This window comes from Nymphaea colorata, chromosome 1 (genome assembly GCF_008831285.2).
Source record: "Nymphaea colorata isolate Beijing-Zhang1983 chromosome 1, ASM883128v2, whole genome shotgun sequence".
NCBI classification, from domain to species: domain Eukaryota; kingdom Viridiplantae; phylum Streptophyta; class Magnoliopsida; order Nymphaeales; family Nymphaeaceae; genus Nymphaea; species Nymphaea colorata.
The window spans coordinates 16,027,651-16,046,811 of record NC_045138.2 but is presented as its reverse complement, the minus strand read 5'-3'; the positions used below and the strand labels follow the sequence as shown (position 1 = coordinate 16,046,811).

General features: G+C 41.2%; 3 protein-coding genes across 3 annotated transcripts; 2 read left to right on the top strand and 1 right to left on the bottom strand.

Moving 5' to 3' along the window:
• Positions 1-1,166: 1,166 nt before the first annotated feature.
• On the top strand, positions 1,167-3,319 carry LOC116251002 (aldehyde oxidase GLOX-like). The gene has a single exon (XM_031625054.2). The coding sequence runs from the start codon at positions 1,196-1,198 to the stop codon at positions 2,912-2,914; it is 1,719 nt and encodes a 572-aa protein (XP_031480914.1). The 5' UTR covers positions 1,167-1,195; the 3' UTR covers positions 2,915-3,319.
• Positions 3,320-8,209: 4,890 nt separating this feature from the next.
• LOC116250922 (60S acidic ribosomal protein P2-like) lies at positions 8,210-12,890 on the top strand. Its single transcript, XM_031624918.2, has 3 exons — positions 8,210-8,411; positions 12,335-12,567; positions 12,658-12,890. The coding sequence occupies exons 1-3, from the start codon at positions 8,324-8,326 to the stop codon at positions 12,682-12,684; spliced, it is 348 nt and encodes a 115-aa protein (XP_031480778.1). The 5' UTR covers positions 8,210-8,323; the 3' UTR covers positions 12,685-12,890.
• A 2,811-nt stretch (positions 12,891-15,701) lies between these two features.
• LOC116245936 (pentatricopeptide repeat-containing protein At1g63330-like) lies at positions 15,702-18,201 on the bottom strand. Its single transcript, XM_031617564.2, has one exon. It carries the CDS (start codon positions 17,878-17,880, stop codon positions 15,820-15,822), a length of 2,061 nt encoding a protein of 686 aa, XP_031473424.1. The 5' UTR covers positions 17,881-18,201; the 3' UTR covers positions 15,702-15,819.
• Between the last annotated feature and the right edge of the window lie 960 nt (positions 18,202-19,161).

Below are 19,161 nucleotides of genomic sequence, written 5' to 3'. Positions count from 1 at the left end.
AATTTTAAGCTAAACTCTTTTCTCCAACTTTATGACTGTTTTTTCTGTTCTGGTCTTCTTCAACACCCGACCGGTTTTGGATCCGGAACCCGTCATGCTTCCAGCCAGTGCCCCCCACCCACGTGAGATCTGATATAAAACGGGTAGGTGAAAATAATTGAATGACCCGGCAACCGAAGGGGCTTTCAATTTCCAACCTAATTCAGCTAAAACTGCAACGGTTAAGATCTGATTTTGAGATTTTGTTTTTGCTGCAGCATCATTTCGATGCACTTGAATGATTTATATCTGAATCAACAGTTCATTATATCCCCAATAGTCAGATCTTAGGAGAAAGGTTGCATAATATATGAATCGGGTACGTTGGATATCTCTAACCCGTGGCCTGTTCAATCTGATCATGTTTATCAATGCCCCGACTTATTCTTTCTGGATATATATGTACTCAAACATCCAAGTTTTTTTGGCATATCTGGAATTGACATGCATAATTTTGATCTGGTGTCAGCTCTACCATATGAGATCCGGTTTAGAACTGGACCCAGATTCCCACTGCGGCTAAAATGTAGGATCTTGTGGACAAGTTATAGCACGGCTCAGAACCTGCATGTTCTAAGTTTCTCACGCCTTCCTTGCAAGAAATCTGTTCACAAAGTCTCGGTAAAGAATCAGCCATTTTCATTTTCATTAGTACTGTGTCGACTGTAACAATGAGGTTGGCTTGCCTAGGACCTAATCCTGGCGGGATTGAGAGAAACAGCTTGCATTTAAGACGATGAAAATTTAGTGAAGCAAGAATTTTCTTTCTGTGAATTGATTCTTTTCATGGGCCATTAAAAGTTTTCTGCTCCCATGTGGCCCAAATGTCGTTCGTCCCATCACAGTTATGAAGGGGAGAAAAGCAGTCAAAATATTGTTCTCAAGAAGTTGAATTTTACACTTCCCATGCACCGTAAAAGTTTGCTGCATGTTTTTCTTCGACGATTTTTTTACCGTCATTAGTTGTATAATTTTCATCTTTCACATATTTTACTACTATCATTTAGTAACTAATAATCTATATATATTTCAAAATGTCCTCTTCTTGATGGATCATGAAGTGTATGAAAGGAATACTGTGAAAAATTTATAATATATATAGGGAGGGAGGGAGAGAGGGAGGGAGGAAGAGTGTGTTTGAGAGAGAGAGAGAGAGATGAGGGTGGTGCCATCTTGCCGATCACAGGCGTTGCTCCTTCCATTGACCGTCTTGATCTGCTGCCTGCTTCTTGGTGCGCGATCGTCGGCGCACCAAGGAAACGGTGGAGGAGAATGGCAGCTACTCAGGCACAGCATCGGGATATCGGCGATGCACATGCAGGTGCTGCACAACGACAAGGTGATCATGTTCGACCGGACGGACTTCGGCCACTCCAACTTGAGCCTCCCCTTCGGCCGCTGCCGCAACGACCCCGAGGACGTCGCCCTCAAGAAGGACTGCACCGCCCACTCCCTCGTCTACGACGTCGCCACCAACGTCCCCCGCCCTCTCACCGTCCAGACGGACACCTTCTGTTCCTCCGGCGCCGTTGCCCCCAACGGCCGCCTCGTCCAAACCGGCGGCTACAACGATGGGGACCGCGTCGTTCGCGTCTTCTCCCCTTGCTCCGACTTCGAGGACTGTGACTGGCACGAGTTCCCGAATGCGCTCGCCGCCAGGCGGTGGTACGCCACCAACCACATTCTTCCCGACGGCCGGATCATCATCGTTGGTGGCCGTCGGCAATTCAACTACGAGTTCTTCCCGAACTCGGACCCGCCGGAGAAGTTCGACCTCCCGTTCCTCCAAGAAACCCACGACGTTCCGGATGAGAACAACCTCTACCCATTCGTCCACCTCCTGCCCGACGGGAATCTCTTCATTTTCGCCAACACTCGATCCATCCTGTTGGACTACGTCAGCGGTAGGATTTTGCGCGAGTTCCCCGAGATTCCCGGCAAGAACCCCAGGAACTACCCGAGCACCGGCTCGTCGGTCTTGCTTCCCATCCGGCTGTCCGAGAGGCACCCCGGCGGTGTCCGGGCAGTAGAAGTACTGGTCTGCGGCGGGGCGCAGAAGGGTTCCTTCGCCAAGGCTATAGCCGGGGAGTTCGTCACGGCATTGTCCACGTGTGGGCGGCTGAGGTTGACGGACCCCTCGCCGGAGTGGGAGATGGAGACGATGCCGATGCCCAGAGTCATGAGCGACATGCTCATCCTGCCCAACGGTCAAGTCCTCATCATCAACGGCGCCATGAGCGGCACCGCCGGGTGGCAGCTGGGCCGGAATCCAGCCTTAAATCCGGTCATCTACCAGCCAGGAGCTCCTCGGGGCCAAAGATTCAGTGTAATGAGCGCGTCACCAATCCCGCGTTTGTACCACTCGACGGCGGTGGTGTTGCCGGATGGAAGAGTCCTCGTAGGAGGGAGCAACCCGAACGTGAACTACAGCTTTTCCGGCGTGGACTACCCGACAGAGCTTCGCTTGGAGGCCTTCTCTCCTCCATACCTGTCGCCGGAAGCGGCGGAGTCGCGTCCGAGGATCGTGGCGTTACCGGCGGGGGAGTTCGGGTACAAGCAGTCGCTGACCATCGAGTTCGAATTGACCAGTTGGACGTCGATGGAAGAAGGCATGTGGTGGGAGGAGTACAATGAAGAGGAGGAGGAGGTGGAAGTGAAGATGCTGTCGCCGACCTTCACGACTCACTCCTTCTCCATGAACCAGAGGATGGTGGTGCTGGAGATGGTGGAGGGGTCGCGCCTGTCTGCGCCGTCAATGTATCGGGTGACCGTGCTGAGCCCACCGACTGCGGCGGCGGCGCCTCCCGGTTACTACATGCTCTTCGTCGTCCATCGTCGCATACCCAGCCCCGGCATTTGGGTCAGGATTCAGTGAGACAGTTGAAAATTTTTTCCTTCTTTTTCAGAGTCTTGTTTATTTTTTCTTTCTTTTGTTCCAAAAATCTTGGTGTTAAAGTTTGATTCTGAACGGACAGAGTCAATTATCTTTTACTATTGTTCAATTGTAAGAGTCCTCTTGGTTAAATTGTCCGTCCACTTTCATCTGTATATACAATAGGGCGACGAAAGTCGGATATAGGACGGAAGCGCTTTTAATCAGCACTGGTTTAACCTGCTTTTCAATTTTGGTTCTTGCTTTCTTAAAGAAGCTATTGTATTATGTTGATGAGATCTTTGATTCCAAGACTTGTCAGATCTTGGTTATGGACTTATGGTTATGTAGTGAGTGGTCGAGAATATCTCTTTCTTTATTGTGATCAAGAAAAAGCAAGTTCTGCAACTGCATGCATGAAAACAGAGCAAGTTTTAGCAGCAGTGATATATTGAATGCACAAGTAATTTGATTATCAGAATGAAGCATTAATGGGTTTTCTCTACGGCCAGGTTGGATTAAGCAATGTAATGTCATAAAATTGCCTAGCTTCATTTTGAAATTCAGTTAACGGTTTTCTCTTTTGTGATTTTATATGATGTGCAGCATCAAAAATTAAACATGGTCGCTCAGACTTATTTGGAAGTACTAAATAAAATTGTTTGAAATTTATCAAAAATTTTAAAGTTCTTAGTGCATCAAATTTTGGTATAGAGTCGATTTCCAGGTTCCAAAAAGTAAAAATCACTTTCTTTGAATCAAAATATTGATTAGGTGGTTTCCAAAGCGTTTCTGTGTGCCCAAGTGTCATCTTTATTGCAGTGGGAGAAGCACGAGAAATCCATTCAATTCTTGTTTGGCAGTATAGTAACTTCTCCTCAGGCATCGTATTAATTAAACAGAGCAGCTGCCCATAGAAATTTGCACACTCTGCAATCTTTCTTTTATGGCAGTTAAAACTCTCAGGAACTAGACCTCAGGATGTGCGTAAAGTAAAAAAATTCAGAGTGAGCTCTGACCACTATGACTTACGAGAACAGTTTCATACGAAAGCTCAGCAAGGTGCAAAGTGGCAGGATGAGATCTGCCAAACACGGTACTCGCAGACAGATATTATGCATGATCTCCCATTATCTGGTCGCTTCAACGATTGGAATGGGAAGAAGATCAAGACCTGGAACCCAATGAAACTTGGTGATGATGCACACCGAGGTGATTCATCTGATAATCGATTTAGTTCCAAGAATTAGTTCATCCTTCTTAAAAATAGTCGTTTTTACATCAAATTTTGCTTTTAATGGTTGATGATGTTGTAGCTTTCATCTTAAATTCGAAGGGTTGGCATGGTGATCAAATGTGCTGTCATGCCACCGGTCCTATTCGATTCCTGTGAGCATCGTTCTGTACAAGCCGAAATTATGAGCGTACAACTGATGATCAAGAAGGTACGTTCGAAAAATTTTACCGCTGCACTCACGAGTTTTTTTCAAAGGTAACAAGCGAAACTGCAACTTCACAGATCTTTTCGCAAAAGGATTCATCTTCGTTAAAATGTGAGCTCAGTCGTCTGTACTTTGTTACAGATTCATTCACCTCCTACGTCGATTCGATTGCCATTATACTTAAGTTATATATAAGTTATGTCCACTCTGTACAAGGCAATTTCATTTTTTAACCTTCAATCAGATTTTAACAAGTTGGTAGCAGAGATTTTTACTTTTTTAGGCTGTGCGGCAAAGTTGCAAGCATGCTCTAAGAGCTCCAAGGGAAGTAGGTCAATTATTAAAGAGCCGTCCAAGAAAGCGAGGTGACATTTGACAACTTGGAAAATAAATAAATAAGAAAAAGACTGGGGAGGAGAAATTATTTGATTCAAAGGGCAGTGTTTGTTCTTTTTCATTTTTATTCAACCATGGAATCAGAACTAATTATATAAACTTAAGTTTACTATTAGGAAACCAATTTACCGCTGTTGCCTTAAATATCAATCTATATATTTTCTTTTTCTTTAAATTTTAGATCAATATAAAATATTTCAAATCATTCTGTTACCTAGAAAACTCAAAAAATAAAGGGACTTGGCGCCGACACCAAAAGACTGCAAATTTACCCAAGAAAATGTCGACATGGAGCGCTTGAAAGTGAGACGTCACTTCTTCACCTAAATCAATAATTGAAAATCTTCGTTTCAATTATTTGCAATTTTACCAACTTCCTCGCTACGTTCAATTTTAACAGCAAATTGAAACTTGGTTAGCTCACAACCTGCATGATACTCAATCAAGATCCAAATGGTTCTTTTTGCACGATTTAAGTTCAGATGCAATTGTACCACCTAGGAGATTTCTGCTTTTGCACACGCAATTACAAGCATGCACAATATTCTAAAGAAAGCAATTTTGCATTAGATCTTTCACCTCTCGAGCATAGATATGGCTTGGTATTTATTTTCTGATAGCTGCAGCGCCATGACGAATCGATGGACAGGAAGCCCACAGCAGCAACCGGTCAAGCAGCGAAGGGGATGAGCAAATTATATGCGCTGTAAAGAACTAATAATAAAAGATCCCAACTACCCATTTCGAGCAAGTATATATATATATATAGGTACAGTGAGATCAGTTGGCTAATAAATGACTGGTGCAGACATGCAGAGATATACGCATCTGCAGTAACGACTGGTCAGAAGTTCAGCCATAATTTTTTCCTCAACCACATTAATGGTGGTTTTGTCCTGCCTTCCTTGCATGCATGCAGTTAGCGTCTTGCCAGGGGGAGAGGGAGAGAGAGAGAGAGAGAGAGAGAGAATGGAAATATATAACAAAATTTAGGGATAAGAGGTCCCTTAGTAAAAAAAACAATTCCCAAAAAAAAAACAGCAAAAATGAGAGAGAGAGAGAGAGAAAAGGCTGGTTGATCACCTCTCAAACTGGCTACATTTACTATTTACTTGAGATGCATGTTTAATGCCTACCATTCTGAATTTTCTGCGTCGGATCTGAGCTTGACTGACAATTGTTTAGTACTGCAAATCTCAGTTCAGATATGAAATGATGGAAAATGTTTCTTTGGTAAAATTTTTACTTTGCCAATAAAAAAGAATCTCTATTAATGGAGGAAAAAGAAGGTTTCCTGTGGTTAATCCCACTTCCAACAGAGGAACGTGGTGAAAAATGTAGTTTCCGTAAGGTTTTCAGTTCATCATTGGCGAGAAGCAGTACCATTATTGTCCCTTACTGTTTACCGACATAAAATCAGTAAAAATTTTACTTCTTACTGATTTTTGGGAGTAAAAAGTGGTGAAAACACTGCTACGCACAACACCATGCTGTTGTTTGCCTTAGACTACCAAAGGAGGTCCTAGCGAGGAGAGATGGCGGCAAAAGGCAGGGAAGCAACCCATCGAGGCCCTCTCCTTAACAACTCATCAGAGTTGTCTTCTTCCTTGGAAGTCGGGAATGCATGCATGAAATGGATTAAATTATACATATTAAAATACATACATTTATTTGACTTTAAAGTAATGTTTATGTTGTTTCAAGTGTTAAATAGCCTTGTTCAAATTTCATTACTTTCGAAGTTAAATTGATGGATTTAGGTGTCATTTTATGCATTGAACAAGCATGATAAAGGAAGATCAGGCTTTAGATCACAGTCATAAAAAATGAGTTTAAAACGCAAAAAATAAGTCAGTAAAGAATATAAAATACACTGTTTCTTTCATATACGGTAGGAACGGAAAAAACGCAAAAAAAAACAAAACAAAACAATTTTTAGCATTTTTAGGCTTTTTTACATTTTTCAATGAGAGTATGCTTGTTTCTATTTTTTAATTCTTATTTTTTACTTATCTATTTATTGTTTTGATGTTGTTTTATTTGTTTCTCAGATATTTTATTTTTCATATTTTTATTTTTAAAAAATTACATATTTTTCTCTTATTCTTTATCTTTTGTCAAGCTCACCATATTATACCAGAAAAAAATCTTACAATTTAAAATGCAAAGAATGGAATTTGTGACTATGTTTATATCTCATATCAAATTTAGATTAGATCCAAGCCGCCGAATCACTCCAAATCCAATCCTAGCATGATTGGACGATCTCCAAATAGATCAACTTCCAAGACTACTAACAGTGAGCTCGTAGTTCCTTCTCAACCAGTTGCAATAGTTTCTGATTTTCTGATTTATTGCTGCTCGCTGCTGTTCTACTTTTCCTAATTGCTCCAATGATAAAAGGTTGGTTAGTATTTTATAATGCAGTATATCTTAGTGTTTCCAAGGTAAATCATGTAGTGAGACTTATGATTTTCTTCCAACGACCTTTTCCTAAAAAAACTAACACATTGGGCACCCAATTCAGCTGGCACACGCAGCTTCAGGCGACGGGTGTGGACTCATGCCTTGGTATGGTTAATCATGTAAGTTTTTACAAAATCTCCTTCAAGTTTGATGAGCCTTAATCGAGTCGAGCTCGAACTCAATACTTAATTGCCGAGTCGAGCTCGAGCTGTTTTGTCGAACTATTATCGAGCATGAGGTTTCATTAGTTGAGCCGAGTTTGAGCTAATTGAACTTGGTCTCACTCTGCTCGTGTTCACCCTTAGTTGAAACTTGGGTCCAGTTATGAAAAAATAACCCCACAAGATTGGGGTTAGTGCTTCATATAGACAATTGAAAATTTGTTAACCTCATAAAAAAAAAAGCCACTATTTAGTTTCCCTTCTCTCCCACTCCTTCCCTTCCCATCATCTCTGCTCTTTCATGTTTTCTTTTTCTTTGTTTTTTTTTTCCTGTTGTCTTGCAGTGGCTTCTTGTCACCAAGCAAGTTTTTGTGAATGATTTTCCATTTTGTTCAGGTAAAAAAGAAATGAAAGGAAATGAACAATCATTTTCCTTTACTTTTCAATCTCTCTTGTTTAAACTCATTGGATTTACATTGAGTTATCAATTTTTTTTTTCTTGCAACCAAACAAGTTTTTTAATTTTCATTTCCTTCTTATTTAACCAACCAAACGTATTGTAACCCAAATAAAGTCCTTATATTTTTTGGGAACAATTAAAGGGGAGTTTCAAATTAAAGTCTATGAGAAGTACGAAGACTTGCATCTTTTTTTTCTATAGTATTTTGGGGTTTGCTCAAGAGGTAAAAGAATATCACCGATTCGCCGTCATGTCATTTTGTTCACAAAAATCAATCACAACAAAAGCGATCACGTGTGGTCGAATCAGAGAATTCAGGAAAATGAGGTTCCCTCATGAGGTTTTGATCAAAAGGTTGGATCATAAAGAAAAAGTTACCAAAGCGGAGGGAAACCCGAACGCGGAAAAAACCCTAGAAGGTCGTTGGTCGTCTTCCGTTCCCGTTTCCGCGCGCATTTTTTCTGAGACGCGAGAGAGAGAGAGAGAGATGAAGATCGTTGCAGCTTACTTGCTCGCCGTGTTGGGCGGAAATGCCAACCCATCAGCTGGCGATCTGAAGTCCATCCTTGGTTCAGGTACTCCGTGAGTGTGTGTATATGTTGTTCGTTCACTTCTGGAATTTTGATTGCTGGTACTCATAATTAATGAGTTTTTGCTCACGTTGGTTCTGATGCATTTTTGCCTAGCTAAGTTTTTTTCTGGTTCACCTTAGTTCTTGGAACACATTATTGCGTGGAGAAATTGTTTCCTATATTGGTATAACCTTGGTTCTTGGCGCGCTTGGGGTTTTATAGCTGTCTGTCTTTTGGTGCGATCGATTTTCGTTGTTGTGGTCTTCGATTGGTATAGCTGATGGTACTTGTTTCAGGTTTCTGCTGTGTTTACTGCATTGCTTTCTTTATTGTGTGTACTTCTTTCGTTCTTCCGTCATTCTTGGCCTAAACGGAGGGTGCTGTTATATTTTATTTTTTCATTCATCAGTCACAATAATAATCTTTACCACTGTAATGTATTAAAGAAATTAGGGCCTTACCCAAGTTGAAGATGCAGATTTAGGTTCGTCTGGGTATCAAGGTGAGAAATGCTCATGCACGCGGATTCTCACTTGGTCGGAGAATCTTATCAGTTGCATGCCATGCAATCAAAAGTTTGGCAGTTTCAGGCGGTGGGCCTTCAAACAGGCTTAGTCTGGGCCTAGTTGGAGCCTAAACTGGCTGAAAAGAACAAGCAAAAGCTGATTGGCAATTTTCGACAATATTATGTTCAATATAACATTCAGCAGTTGGGGGGAGAACTTCGATATATCTAACAGAATATTCATAATATTGACAATTACATAGAATATTCAACAATAATCAATCAGACAAACAATGATGCTCTTCCTAGTATTGTAGCCTAGGCAAAAACCAAGGTGTCCACCTGCTTGGTGTTCCTATGCACGAGTCCAGCCTTGCATTTGTCTATAAAGATAAGTTAATAACTCACTTTCCAGTTCATTATTTTTGTTCTACCAATATCTCCCATGTTTTTGGTGTCATCAGTAAATCATCAAAAGAAGGAATGACAAAACTGACCAAAATCATGTTAAAGAGTGTTGAAGTCGTGCTCCCCTCGTGAGGGCACAATGAATCCTGGCGGGATTTAGAGAGAAAACCAAGTGTCTCAACAGGGAGAGAGAGGGGGAGAGAGAAAGAGATAACTGTTTGCTGAGCACTGGTTGCCTGTCACCCTTAGTTGTCAAGGCGCCCAGGCACTCAGCACCTAGGCAAAAATAGCGGCCTTTTTTGTTTGTTTTTTTTAGTTATGTTAACCATTACATAATAAAATTATGTAGATACTGACTGAACTGTAAGCTTCTATTCCAAGTAGAACTTGAAAAACTGTTCTATTCTGTTCTAATTGAATGATTATACTTCGTAAGTAACGCCAAAAAGTAAAACATGAAACACTGTTCTGTTCTTGGTTACATGACAGATTAACAGTACATTTTCAGCTTGTTTACATACTGGAAAACTGTGTTGTTCTGTTCTAGCTGATGCCTTAGTTTGATACACAAAAGAAAACATGTCATTCTTGTTTACATACTGGGCAGTGCTTGCATTTCTTGTAGACTATTTAAGTTATGGACCTTATAGACTATTTCATTTGAATCATTTCAAACCAAAATCTTATCAAATCAGTACATATAATATACATTACAATTTGTTGCAACAGATTGTACATATAACATATAATATACATATAACACACAAAACACCCTCACCAATGAGAAAATAAATCTGTATTCAGGTTGCAAAAGTGAGGTCTGCATGCATTTCTTTGATTATTAGACATGCATTAAACAAGAGAAACTGGTGGTCTTTTTACCATAAACCTAGGTTTTATCATGGGTAAGAAGGCTGGCATAGGTTCCACAAAATATGTTTTACAGTTTTAGAGCACATAAGATCTATACAGAAATTCATTGGTTTTAGATCATGTACTTAATGTATGGCTGGAACTTCCACTTGATGAGTTGATAAAGAATATGTAATCAACGTACAGCAAACTGTACTTAAAAAACAGAAAGTAGATAATGTAGCTGCATATAATATAAGAGTCTACGGTATAACGGTGTATGATAAAATTACAAGACTTAATTTAAAGGGAAAGTGACTTTTCATCTTTCCATGGACTACACATGCTAGCGCCTAGTCCAGCCTAGGCGCACCTAGGTGCTAGCCTAGGCACCAGTCTAACACATGTTGCCTATGTGATGGACTTAGGCGTCGGGTGTGGACTCATGCCTTGGCCATGCCTAGCCTTAACAACTAAGCTGTCACCATAGCTAGTTGGCAGCTGTTGCTATTGAGTCAAGAGGGGGCTCAAAGAGAGAGAGAGAGAGAGAGCACCAAGAATAACAGAACTAAAAGAAGGGGTGGAGGGGCGTGGGAACAGAGAAGGATGGTTGTGTCTTAACTCTTTTAGTTTTTTCTTGTTTTCTTTCATTGACAGTGAGATGGAAAATTTAGACAAAACCGTGAATTGAACCAAAATTTCAGAAAGAACATACCTGTGTGCACCCGATCATTTTGACTGTAACAAACTCACCATTGATTTGAGTTAGGCGTGCCCGGAGTTTTGGACGAAATAGTCTGGTGCATCTAACAGGATTGGACTCTTGTTGATGAAGTCTAATGCCACAGTGACTCAGGTACAGCCTCTCATTTGTCAAGTCCATGTGACTTACAGGAAGATGAGCAGCACATTTATATCCAGAGAAGATAAATCCCCAACAAATTCAAAGTATAAATGTGTATGAACTATTACTGTGATTATCTTTATAAATACATAACTGCATATATATCTACTTACATATACTTCTAATGCAAAAACCACATGCACCCTGAAAACAAATCCCAAAAAGAAAATCTTCATAAAGACAGAAGAAAAAGAAAAAAGAAGACTTCAAATGGATGAAGGGAAAGAAGAGATAGAAACAGAAGAACCGTTATCTTAGGTGGCAAAGAAGAAAAATCTATGCTGTTGAAGAGAAAAGCTTAGGCTATTGAGTGTTACTCAAGTCTAGCCACCCCACTCTATTGCCTAGGTACTTTGAAATGGCAGGTTGGTTACGGACAAACAGCTCAAGCAACCATCCAACATTAGAGTCCTAGGCGAGTCCAGGAGTTTTGACAAAGTATACCCAGTATTTAAAAAGCCCAACCAAGTCTGCTGGGTTGACTCAGTCCTTAACGTGGTTAAAAAACTAGAAGACCAGGAGTTAACATGAGTCATGGCAATGGCCATGTCATTCAAGTTCATTTCTGAGTCTGCAGTCATAGGCTGGTTTAACGAGTCATTCTTGTGCGTGACTGACGTGTGTGTATCACACAACCGTGCTATGTAGATGATATTAAATTTTGTATGTTGTTTGTGTCCTCTATCAAATTTTTACTATATTACACAGAAGATGCATGTGCATACAGCAGAACATAATTTTTGCAAATGCGTTGCTAAGATTTGCATTTTATACATGTAGTATCTACATATCACATGTAATATATCAATGTTATAATGAATTAAAAACACTATTTTGTACATATATAAATAATGCTTAATGAAAAAACAAATCTGTCAAAACCAGGCCAATGTCACTGAGTTGACCCAGCAAGTCATGAGTCAATTGATTCTAGGTGAAGTCTGAATTAGTGGGTTTTAAAGTCTTGCATAAACAATGATAGAAATTGCTTTTAAACCATCTGGAAGATTGAAAAAAAGAAAAAGAATGAGGTCTTTTGTCTTTCTTCCTATATTGGTTTTTACAAGAGTTGAATTGGGTTTATTCTTAAGATCTGCAAATGCAACTTATTGTGCTCTTGCATAATAACGTGGAAATGGTGACCCTTGCTCTTGTGCTTATTTGTTCTTTCCGCTGGTTGATGAACTGACTGAGCCTCTCATGTCATTCTACCTCCTTGTCATTTGTTTTAACGTGGTATATCCACCCTTTGAACAGTTGGTGCGGAAGCTGAAGATGATAGGATAGATTTTCTATTGAGTGAAGTGCAAGGCAAAGACATAACTGAACTTATTGCTTCTGGAAGGGAAAAGTTTGCTTCTGTCCCATCAGGTGGTGGTGTTGCTGTTGCAATGGCTGCTACTGGTGGTGGTGGTGGTGCAGCTGCAGCCCCGGCAGCTGCAGAGCCAAAGAAGGAAGAGAAGGTTGAAGAGAAAGAGGAATCCGATGAGGTTAGTACTCTCACTCATCTAAGTTGGACTTTTGGTTCTTTCTTTTCCGCACCCTATTCTGACAGTTCCATGATGTTGACAATTTTGCAGGATATGGGCTTTAGCTTGTTTGACTAGGTGGCTTCCTTAGTAATCCGAAGGAAAAGCTAAAAAATTAGGATAAGATGTTCCTGCGAGTCTAATTGTTGGTTAATGGAGGATTTAGTTTTCATTTTTTCCCTTTTTTCTCACACTTTTTCCTGTTGAGCAGCTTTGAGGCTGTGATGCAAGATTGTATACTGCACAGAGATTTTTCTAATCAAAATTCCTTATCCTTTTTTGAAGTGTACTTGTTCGGCAGGCATTCTCTCTCTCTCTCTCTCTCTGCATCTGCATTTTTTATAAAGTGCACTCGAACACACTGTTAACATGTTTATATTAAGCAAATTAAAAGCATCATTTCCAATTTCTTATAGTAATTTATGAAATCAAATAGCGAGTGGTCATTTAAAGTTACTTGTGAGAGAGAGGGAGATGTTATCAGTAGCTCATGGGAGTTCTGGGGAGAGACAACACGATGTTTCCGACTGCTGAAGCCCCCGAGAGGGACAGAGAGGAAGTAGAAGCAGTTCATGGGAGGAGAGACTACACGATGATGCGATCCACGCGACTGGTAATCCAATTCTAACACGGTGTACGATTTCCTCACCAAATCTAACAGACTCCACGCACGCATTCCACAAATACCGAGTTCAGTTCTGTTTTTTGAAATTTCCAAAGGACAACCATTAACTGGCACTTCAAGATTGCGGGTGAGACTTTGGCTACTATTACAGCAGAAGGTGTTGGAAAATTTGTACTCTCTCGCACAGATTCTCCATCTTGGTGCCCGTATTATATTCTTTTATACAAGCTACACTGTAAATTCCACAAAAGGTTGACAAATCCTCAGATCCACCGCCACATCCGTGTGGGGTTCGCCTTCAATCGATGGCACAAATTGATGCAACAACCACAACATGCTCCCTAAACAGATCCTTCCATACAAGACCTAGCAGCCTAGCGCTTCACAACTGCAGTCTGCACAGTATCTAGTTCGTTGTTCAGAATCAGGGAACAGAGAACCTGGATTAAAGAAGCGAAGTAACTAATAAGTCTGATTAAGCCCATATGTTTCTGTTCCTTAGTTTTCAATGTGGAGACTTGAATTCTTCTGGTGGGAACTCTGCAAAAGTTTGATCCTTCATGCTAACCCGATAAGCTCCATAACAGAATAGAATGGGGTCTACTGACACATGACTAAGATAAACCTGCTCCTCTACGTTCTGCACAGCCTGCTGTCAAAAATGAGCACGAAATTACTGAAGTTGCATCTCCAACTTCCACATCTTTTAGCCTGGCAAATGATGCAACCTCTGCATGTGCCTAGTGCTACTGGCGCCTGTTGTAGTCGCGATTAGAACTCGCACATAGAGATCTTTCAACCCAGTAATGGGCGACAGGCTTAAAGTACATGCAGATATGTCTTCTGCAGCAACTGTATTTCATAATTATGGGGAGGACATTTCTGCAAAATAATTACGAAAAATCAAACCTCATCCAGCCTCTGCTAGGTCAAGCTCCCGAAAAAATTCCAGTTGCTGAAAGATTGTCATACTCTATCCTCTGAACTATTTCCAAGTGATTCTGCATTCCTTTATCCAGCAAGCAGACTGACCGTGCAGGAGAACCCAAAGAAGCTCAATTGCCCAGTACGTGATGTATCACCGATTAAAGTATTTCCTATATAATGTGTATGTAGATGACAATGCAGTGTAGCAGCATCCATGTCGAGGACAGACAAGAATTAACAGTAAGAGTTGGTTAGTAGTAGGACATCACCTTGATGAAATAAGACGTATGCCAAAGGGAAAGCTGGAGAGAGATGTCAGAACCACAAGTCAAGGACATAGTTTGGTGCAAGGGTACATGTGATAGATTACGGATCCAGAAGGATTCGGAGCAAGGAATCTGGGATCTGATTCGAAGGTGAAGCCTATAAATAGGGAGCCCTCCTTTGCAGGAGAGTGGATTACATCTCATTCAAATACACTTTGATGCTTGTTTTCTTAGATTTTGTGTTCTTACATAAGGTTTCGAAGCAGGCAACCTAGGATCTGACTGGAAGGTGAAGCCTATATATAAGGGGGCCTCCTTTGCAGGAGTGTGGATTTTCATCCCAATCAATTACACTTTTGTTTGGTATCTTAGTTTTTGTGTTCTTACATAACTTTCACATTCTTTGCTCCACCCATGTTTCAATTGACAATCCATTATTTCACATTGTGGTGCTTCTACACTTGTCCTACTGTCAAAGAGAAACAACATTCTTACAACATGCACTGAACTATGTTTGAGACTCGTTATACTCGGTCTACCTGCCTGCCTTCGAGTGTGGCTAGGCCACGTACGTCGGAAAATAGCCGACGGTAGAGAGGAAGGCCGAGGAAGACGGCCGGGGAAAGCTAGCGAGATGACTAGCGTAGCCGGCTGAACCTAGTCCTAGCTGAGGCTTGGGTGGGCTAGGTGCGGTTGGCTCTATAGGTGGGTTGGTTTAGTCAAGATAGGCTTGGGGCTGGGGTAGGCTGAGGTAAAGCGTGTCTTAGGAGCGGAATTTTTTTTCAGGACTTACAAAGACCTTATTTATTGCTTAAGGAAGTGAAGAAATCCAACCAAGGACCAGTGCCAGGCAAAATTTTAGATGAAACATGCAAGGCAATTTGCTTGCAAGACTGTAAGTCTGGTTAACGGTACCATTAGTCCTCTCGTGTATTAATAATGATTAAGAGTTGATCTGTATCTTCTTGAAAAAATAGTTTATAAAACATAACTGAGAGGGTTAGGCCACGAAAAAGTTGGAATTGTAAGAAGAGTACGATGGAAAATCATATATTTACACATCCAAGCAGCAAAAATATGGTAATAGTACCCCACTAAGAAGTACAACCCTGCTGCATAAAGGCGCTATCTTCGAACAGAAAATAGGCCTGAAGTCTCAGCATAGGCTTGGCCAATCAAAGGCAGGACATATGAAACTGTGTACACACAATATCTCCTGCCAGAAACAAGAAAATTATCCTGGAAGGCAACTGGATGAACCAAAAAAAAATCCGACATTAATTCATTGATAACGTAATATGATATACAGAATATACACAAAAGAATGGTACCTGACAGATATATATACATGTATAGGTACAAATGGTTCTGAACCTTCATTAACCCATTCTATAACTATGAACCCGAAGATTCACATAATTTACTTGCCTTTGCTGCTGCACATTCATGGGATGATGCTTTAGAAGGGAGAACTAATTGCTGACCAACAACATCCAGAAGTTCCATATACGAGTCATCACAGCATTTATCTTGCTTCAGTATGACCGTTTCAAGTAATTCCATGGTCTCCTGATGGTGAGGTAAACCATGAACATATTCCCGGAAAAGACACAATGTATTGGCAGATGGAATTATGTGATTAGCAATCATTACATGAAGCATCTCAACAGCTTTGTCGACCTGTCCTATTAAACAAAACCCTTTCATGATGCTATTGTAAGTTATTACATTTGGACAAAGACCACTTTCCGTCATCTGGCCCAGCAGGTCCATGGCCTCAAGCAGCCTCCCATTTTCACAAAGCCCATTTATCAGTGTTGAATAAGTCACAACATCAGCCTCAATTCCTTTCTCAGACAATTCATTTACAATTTTCTTTGGCTCTACTACCTCATCTTCCTTGCAGATCTTATTTATGAGTATGTTGTAAGTTATAATATCCACTTGACTCGAATCATTAATTTCTCTGAACAAATTAAGAACCTGATCAAGATTATACTCACGACTTAAACCATCCATCAACGTGTTATAGCTAATTAGGTTAGGATTCTGACCCTCTTCTTTCATATCAAGGTAAAGACTTCTGGCAGTACCAATATGCCCAGCCTTGCAAAACCCATCCATCAATACGTTGTAAGTAATGGTATCAGGTCTAGAACCTTTTTCCTTGATTTCTTGAAAAACTTTCATGGCTTCATCCATCTTTCCAATCTTGCAAAACCCATAAATCAGCGAATTGTAAATTGCCAAATTAATCCCAAGACCATTCACCTCCATCTGACGACGGAGGCCGATAGCAGCATCCATTCTTCCACCCTTGCAGAGCCCATGGATCATCGTAGCGTAAGTGGTTAAGCCCGGGTCTAGTCCAAGCTGAACCGTTCCATCGAACACGTCGAGTGCATCCTGAAACTTGCCATGTTTGCAGAGACTACCCATGACTCCAGTATATGTTACAAGATTTGGCCTAATCCCATGAGAGATCATCTCATTCAATGCAATCGCGGCTTCCCGCCACAGACCTTCCGTGCAAAAACCACAAATCAATGCAGTGTAAGTAACAATATTGGGTGAGAATCCATTGTTCGACATTTCAATAAATAACAACTTAGCTTCTTTCAGCATCCCCACCTTACACAGTCTGTCGATTAGCGCAGTGTAAGTGACCAAGTTGGCCTTCTTCCTGACCTTACTCATGGAGGTGTGAAGTGATAGAGCCGCGCCGATCCTTCTCTCCTTGCACAACCCTGCTAAGACTGTGTTATACATGGACTCCGTGGGCTCCAACCCCAATTTCAACATCTCAGAGATCAAACCCAGACAATGTAGCGATTTCGATAAACTACAAAGAAAATTGACGAGAATAGAGTACGTCCTTTCGTTAGGGGGAGGCCGTTTCTTCTCGGCCATGTCGTGATGAAATTGAATGGCATCGACCAGTCTCTTTTCCTTACACAGACCCTTCAAAAGGGTATTGAAAGTAACAATGTTTGGGGCTAATTTTTGATCTCTAAACTCGTTGAAGACCTCGAAAGCGACGTCGCTTCTATCGGTTTCAGAGTAACAATTGATCAATATATTGATGGTGGCGACGTCAGGAGGAACCCCGGACTTGTACATGAGGTTGTAAAGAGGGAGAGTGGCAGCGAACCGACCAACCTTGTTAAAAGCGGACAACAAGACATTGAAAGAGGAAACGGATGGGCTGATGTTTAACCCGACCATATGCCTAAAAATGGAGAAGGCGTCATCAATCCTGCCGGATTGGCAGCAGCACTCAATGGCGCGTTGCAGCTTCTGGACTTCCAACGGGTGCCGGTGATAAAAAGATGCAGGAAACAAAGGTGGAACTCCTGAGGCGAAGTTGGTAGCGGAATCAGCAGCAATTGAAGAAGAAGAAGAAAGGAGCCTCGATGCCGCAGAGTGAAGGTGGCCGCTTCTGACAACGCCCTTCATCAGCTACACCAACCAAGAAAGGTTGAAGATTGGACAGGAAGAGGTAGAAGCATAAGCACGGAAGAAGACGGCACGTCCCGCCCAAAATGTAGGGCGAGGTCCTACTCTCAGTCAGGGGCGCCAGCGCGTTGCCGGAAGACCTCAATTCCAATTGCTTTGCCGCCTTTTCTCCGTCTCACGGTCTTTCAACCCCACCACAGCAGGCGGCAGGCCCCTCTGCCGCCAGATAAGGGATGGACGTAGAGTTAGCCTGGAGCCGGTTCAGGCAACTTTGTGCTCTCACTGGTCGGTTCCGGTTTAAGCCGATTCCTGCTTTTTGAATTCCAGCACCATCGGAGGTGCGTCAGAAACTTTGCTAAAAATTAAAGACTAAAGAGGCGTCACAAGCGAACACTCCACCGTCTGATTGAACAAGGAATAGAATAACGGTGAGTCGTGATACAATGGTCTGTTTCTGACTTTTTTTTCTGTCATTCAAACACACCTTTTTTGGTTTTCCTTTTCTTATTTTGACAGCGTAAATGTGAAAAATCTAACTCATGGATTTGTTAGTTGTCTAATGGTAAACGATGAACATGAAAACTAAGAAATAGAAATTATAGCGATGAAGCTCATCGTGATAGGATGAGCAACCAAACTCATAGCGATTTTGAGCCATTAAATGTTCCACTCGTTATCAATGTACCAACTTTATTAAATAGTGACTTAAGCAATAAGCAATTGCCCTGAACATTAATATCTGATAAGTTTGCAAAACATGAATAATTGCTATAACCAAAATAATAATAATTTTTTTTCAAGATGAATGATTCATTCCACCACTCAAACCACAGCCTACCTCTTGTGCCCGCTACTCCAGGCTTTTTATAAACCTTGTTTAGGGTCCAGAAGAGGAGCTCAATGGAATATGCCAGCAGACACCTTAAGTTTTGATCCCAAATCCCATTTTGCCACTTAGTACACTACAATCCCCTGAAATAAAAAACATGCAAAAAACAAGCAAGTTGAACCTTCGCTCAACCGTTACATTATTCTGTATTAAACCATACAAAGTAAAGGAAAACGAAATTTATTCCTGCAATTATACGCCACCAGATACGTCGTTACCACATCCTTTTGGTGCACAGTTGGCTGATTCGTCGATGAAAAACAATCTTTTTTCAACTAAAGCAAACATTGGGCCCTTATGGTATCTCGTAAACACTCCAACGATTGGCCGAGCGAACAGAGACGCACCACATGTAGAGCTCTCTAAGCTTTTACAGCTTCAAAATTTCAAGT

What these genes read in the sequence shown, in the direction of transcription:
- LOC116251002 (XM_031625054.2), top strand. Translation starts at nt 1,196, where the DNA reads ATGAGGGTGGTGCCATCTTGCCGATCACAGGCGTTGCTCCTTCCATTG.
- LOC116250922 (XM_031624918.2), top strand. Translation starts at nt 8,324, where the DNA reads ATGAAGATCGTTGCAGCTTACTTGCTCGCCGTGTTGGGCGGAAATGCC. An exon ending in GAAGTCCATCCTTGGTTCAG is followed by an intron (nt 8,412 to 12,334) that starts GTACTCCGTGAG and finishes CCCTTTGAACAG; the next exon opens with TTGGTGCGGAAGCTGAAGAT. An exon ending in AGAAAGAGGAATCCGATGAG is followed by an intron (nt 12,568 to 12,657) that starts GTTAGTACTCTC and finishes ACAATTTTGCAG; the next exon opens with GATATGGGCTTTAGCTTGTT.
- LOC116245936 (XM_031617564.2), bottom strand. Translation starts at nt 17,880, where the DNA reads ATGAAGGGCGTTGTCAGAAGCGGCCACCTTCACTCTGCGGCATCGAGG.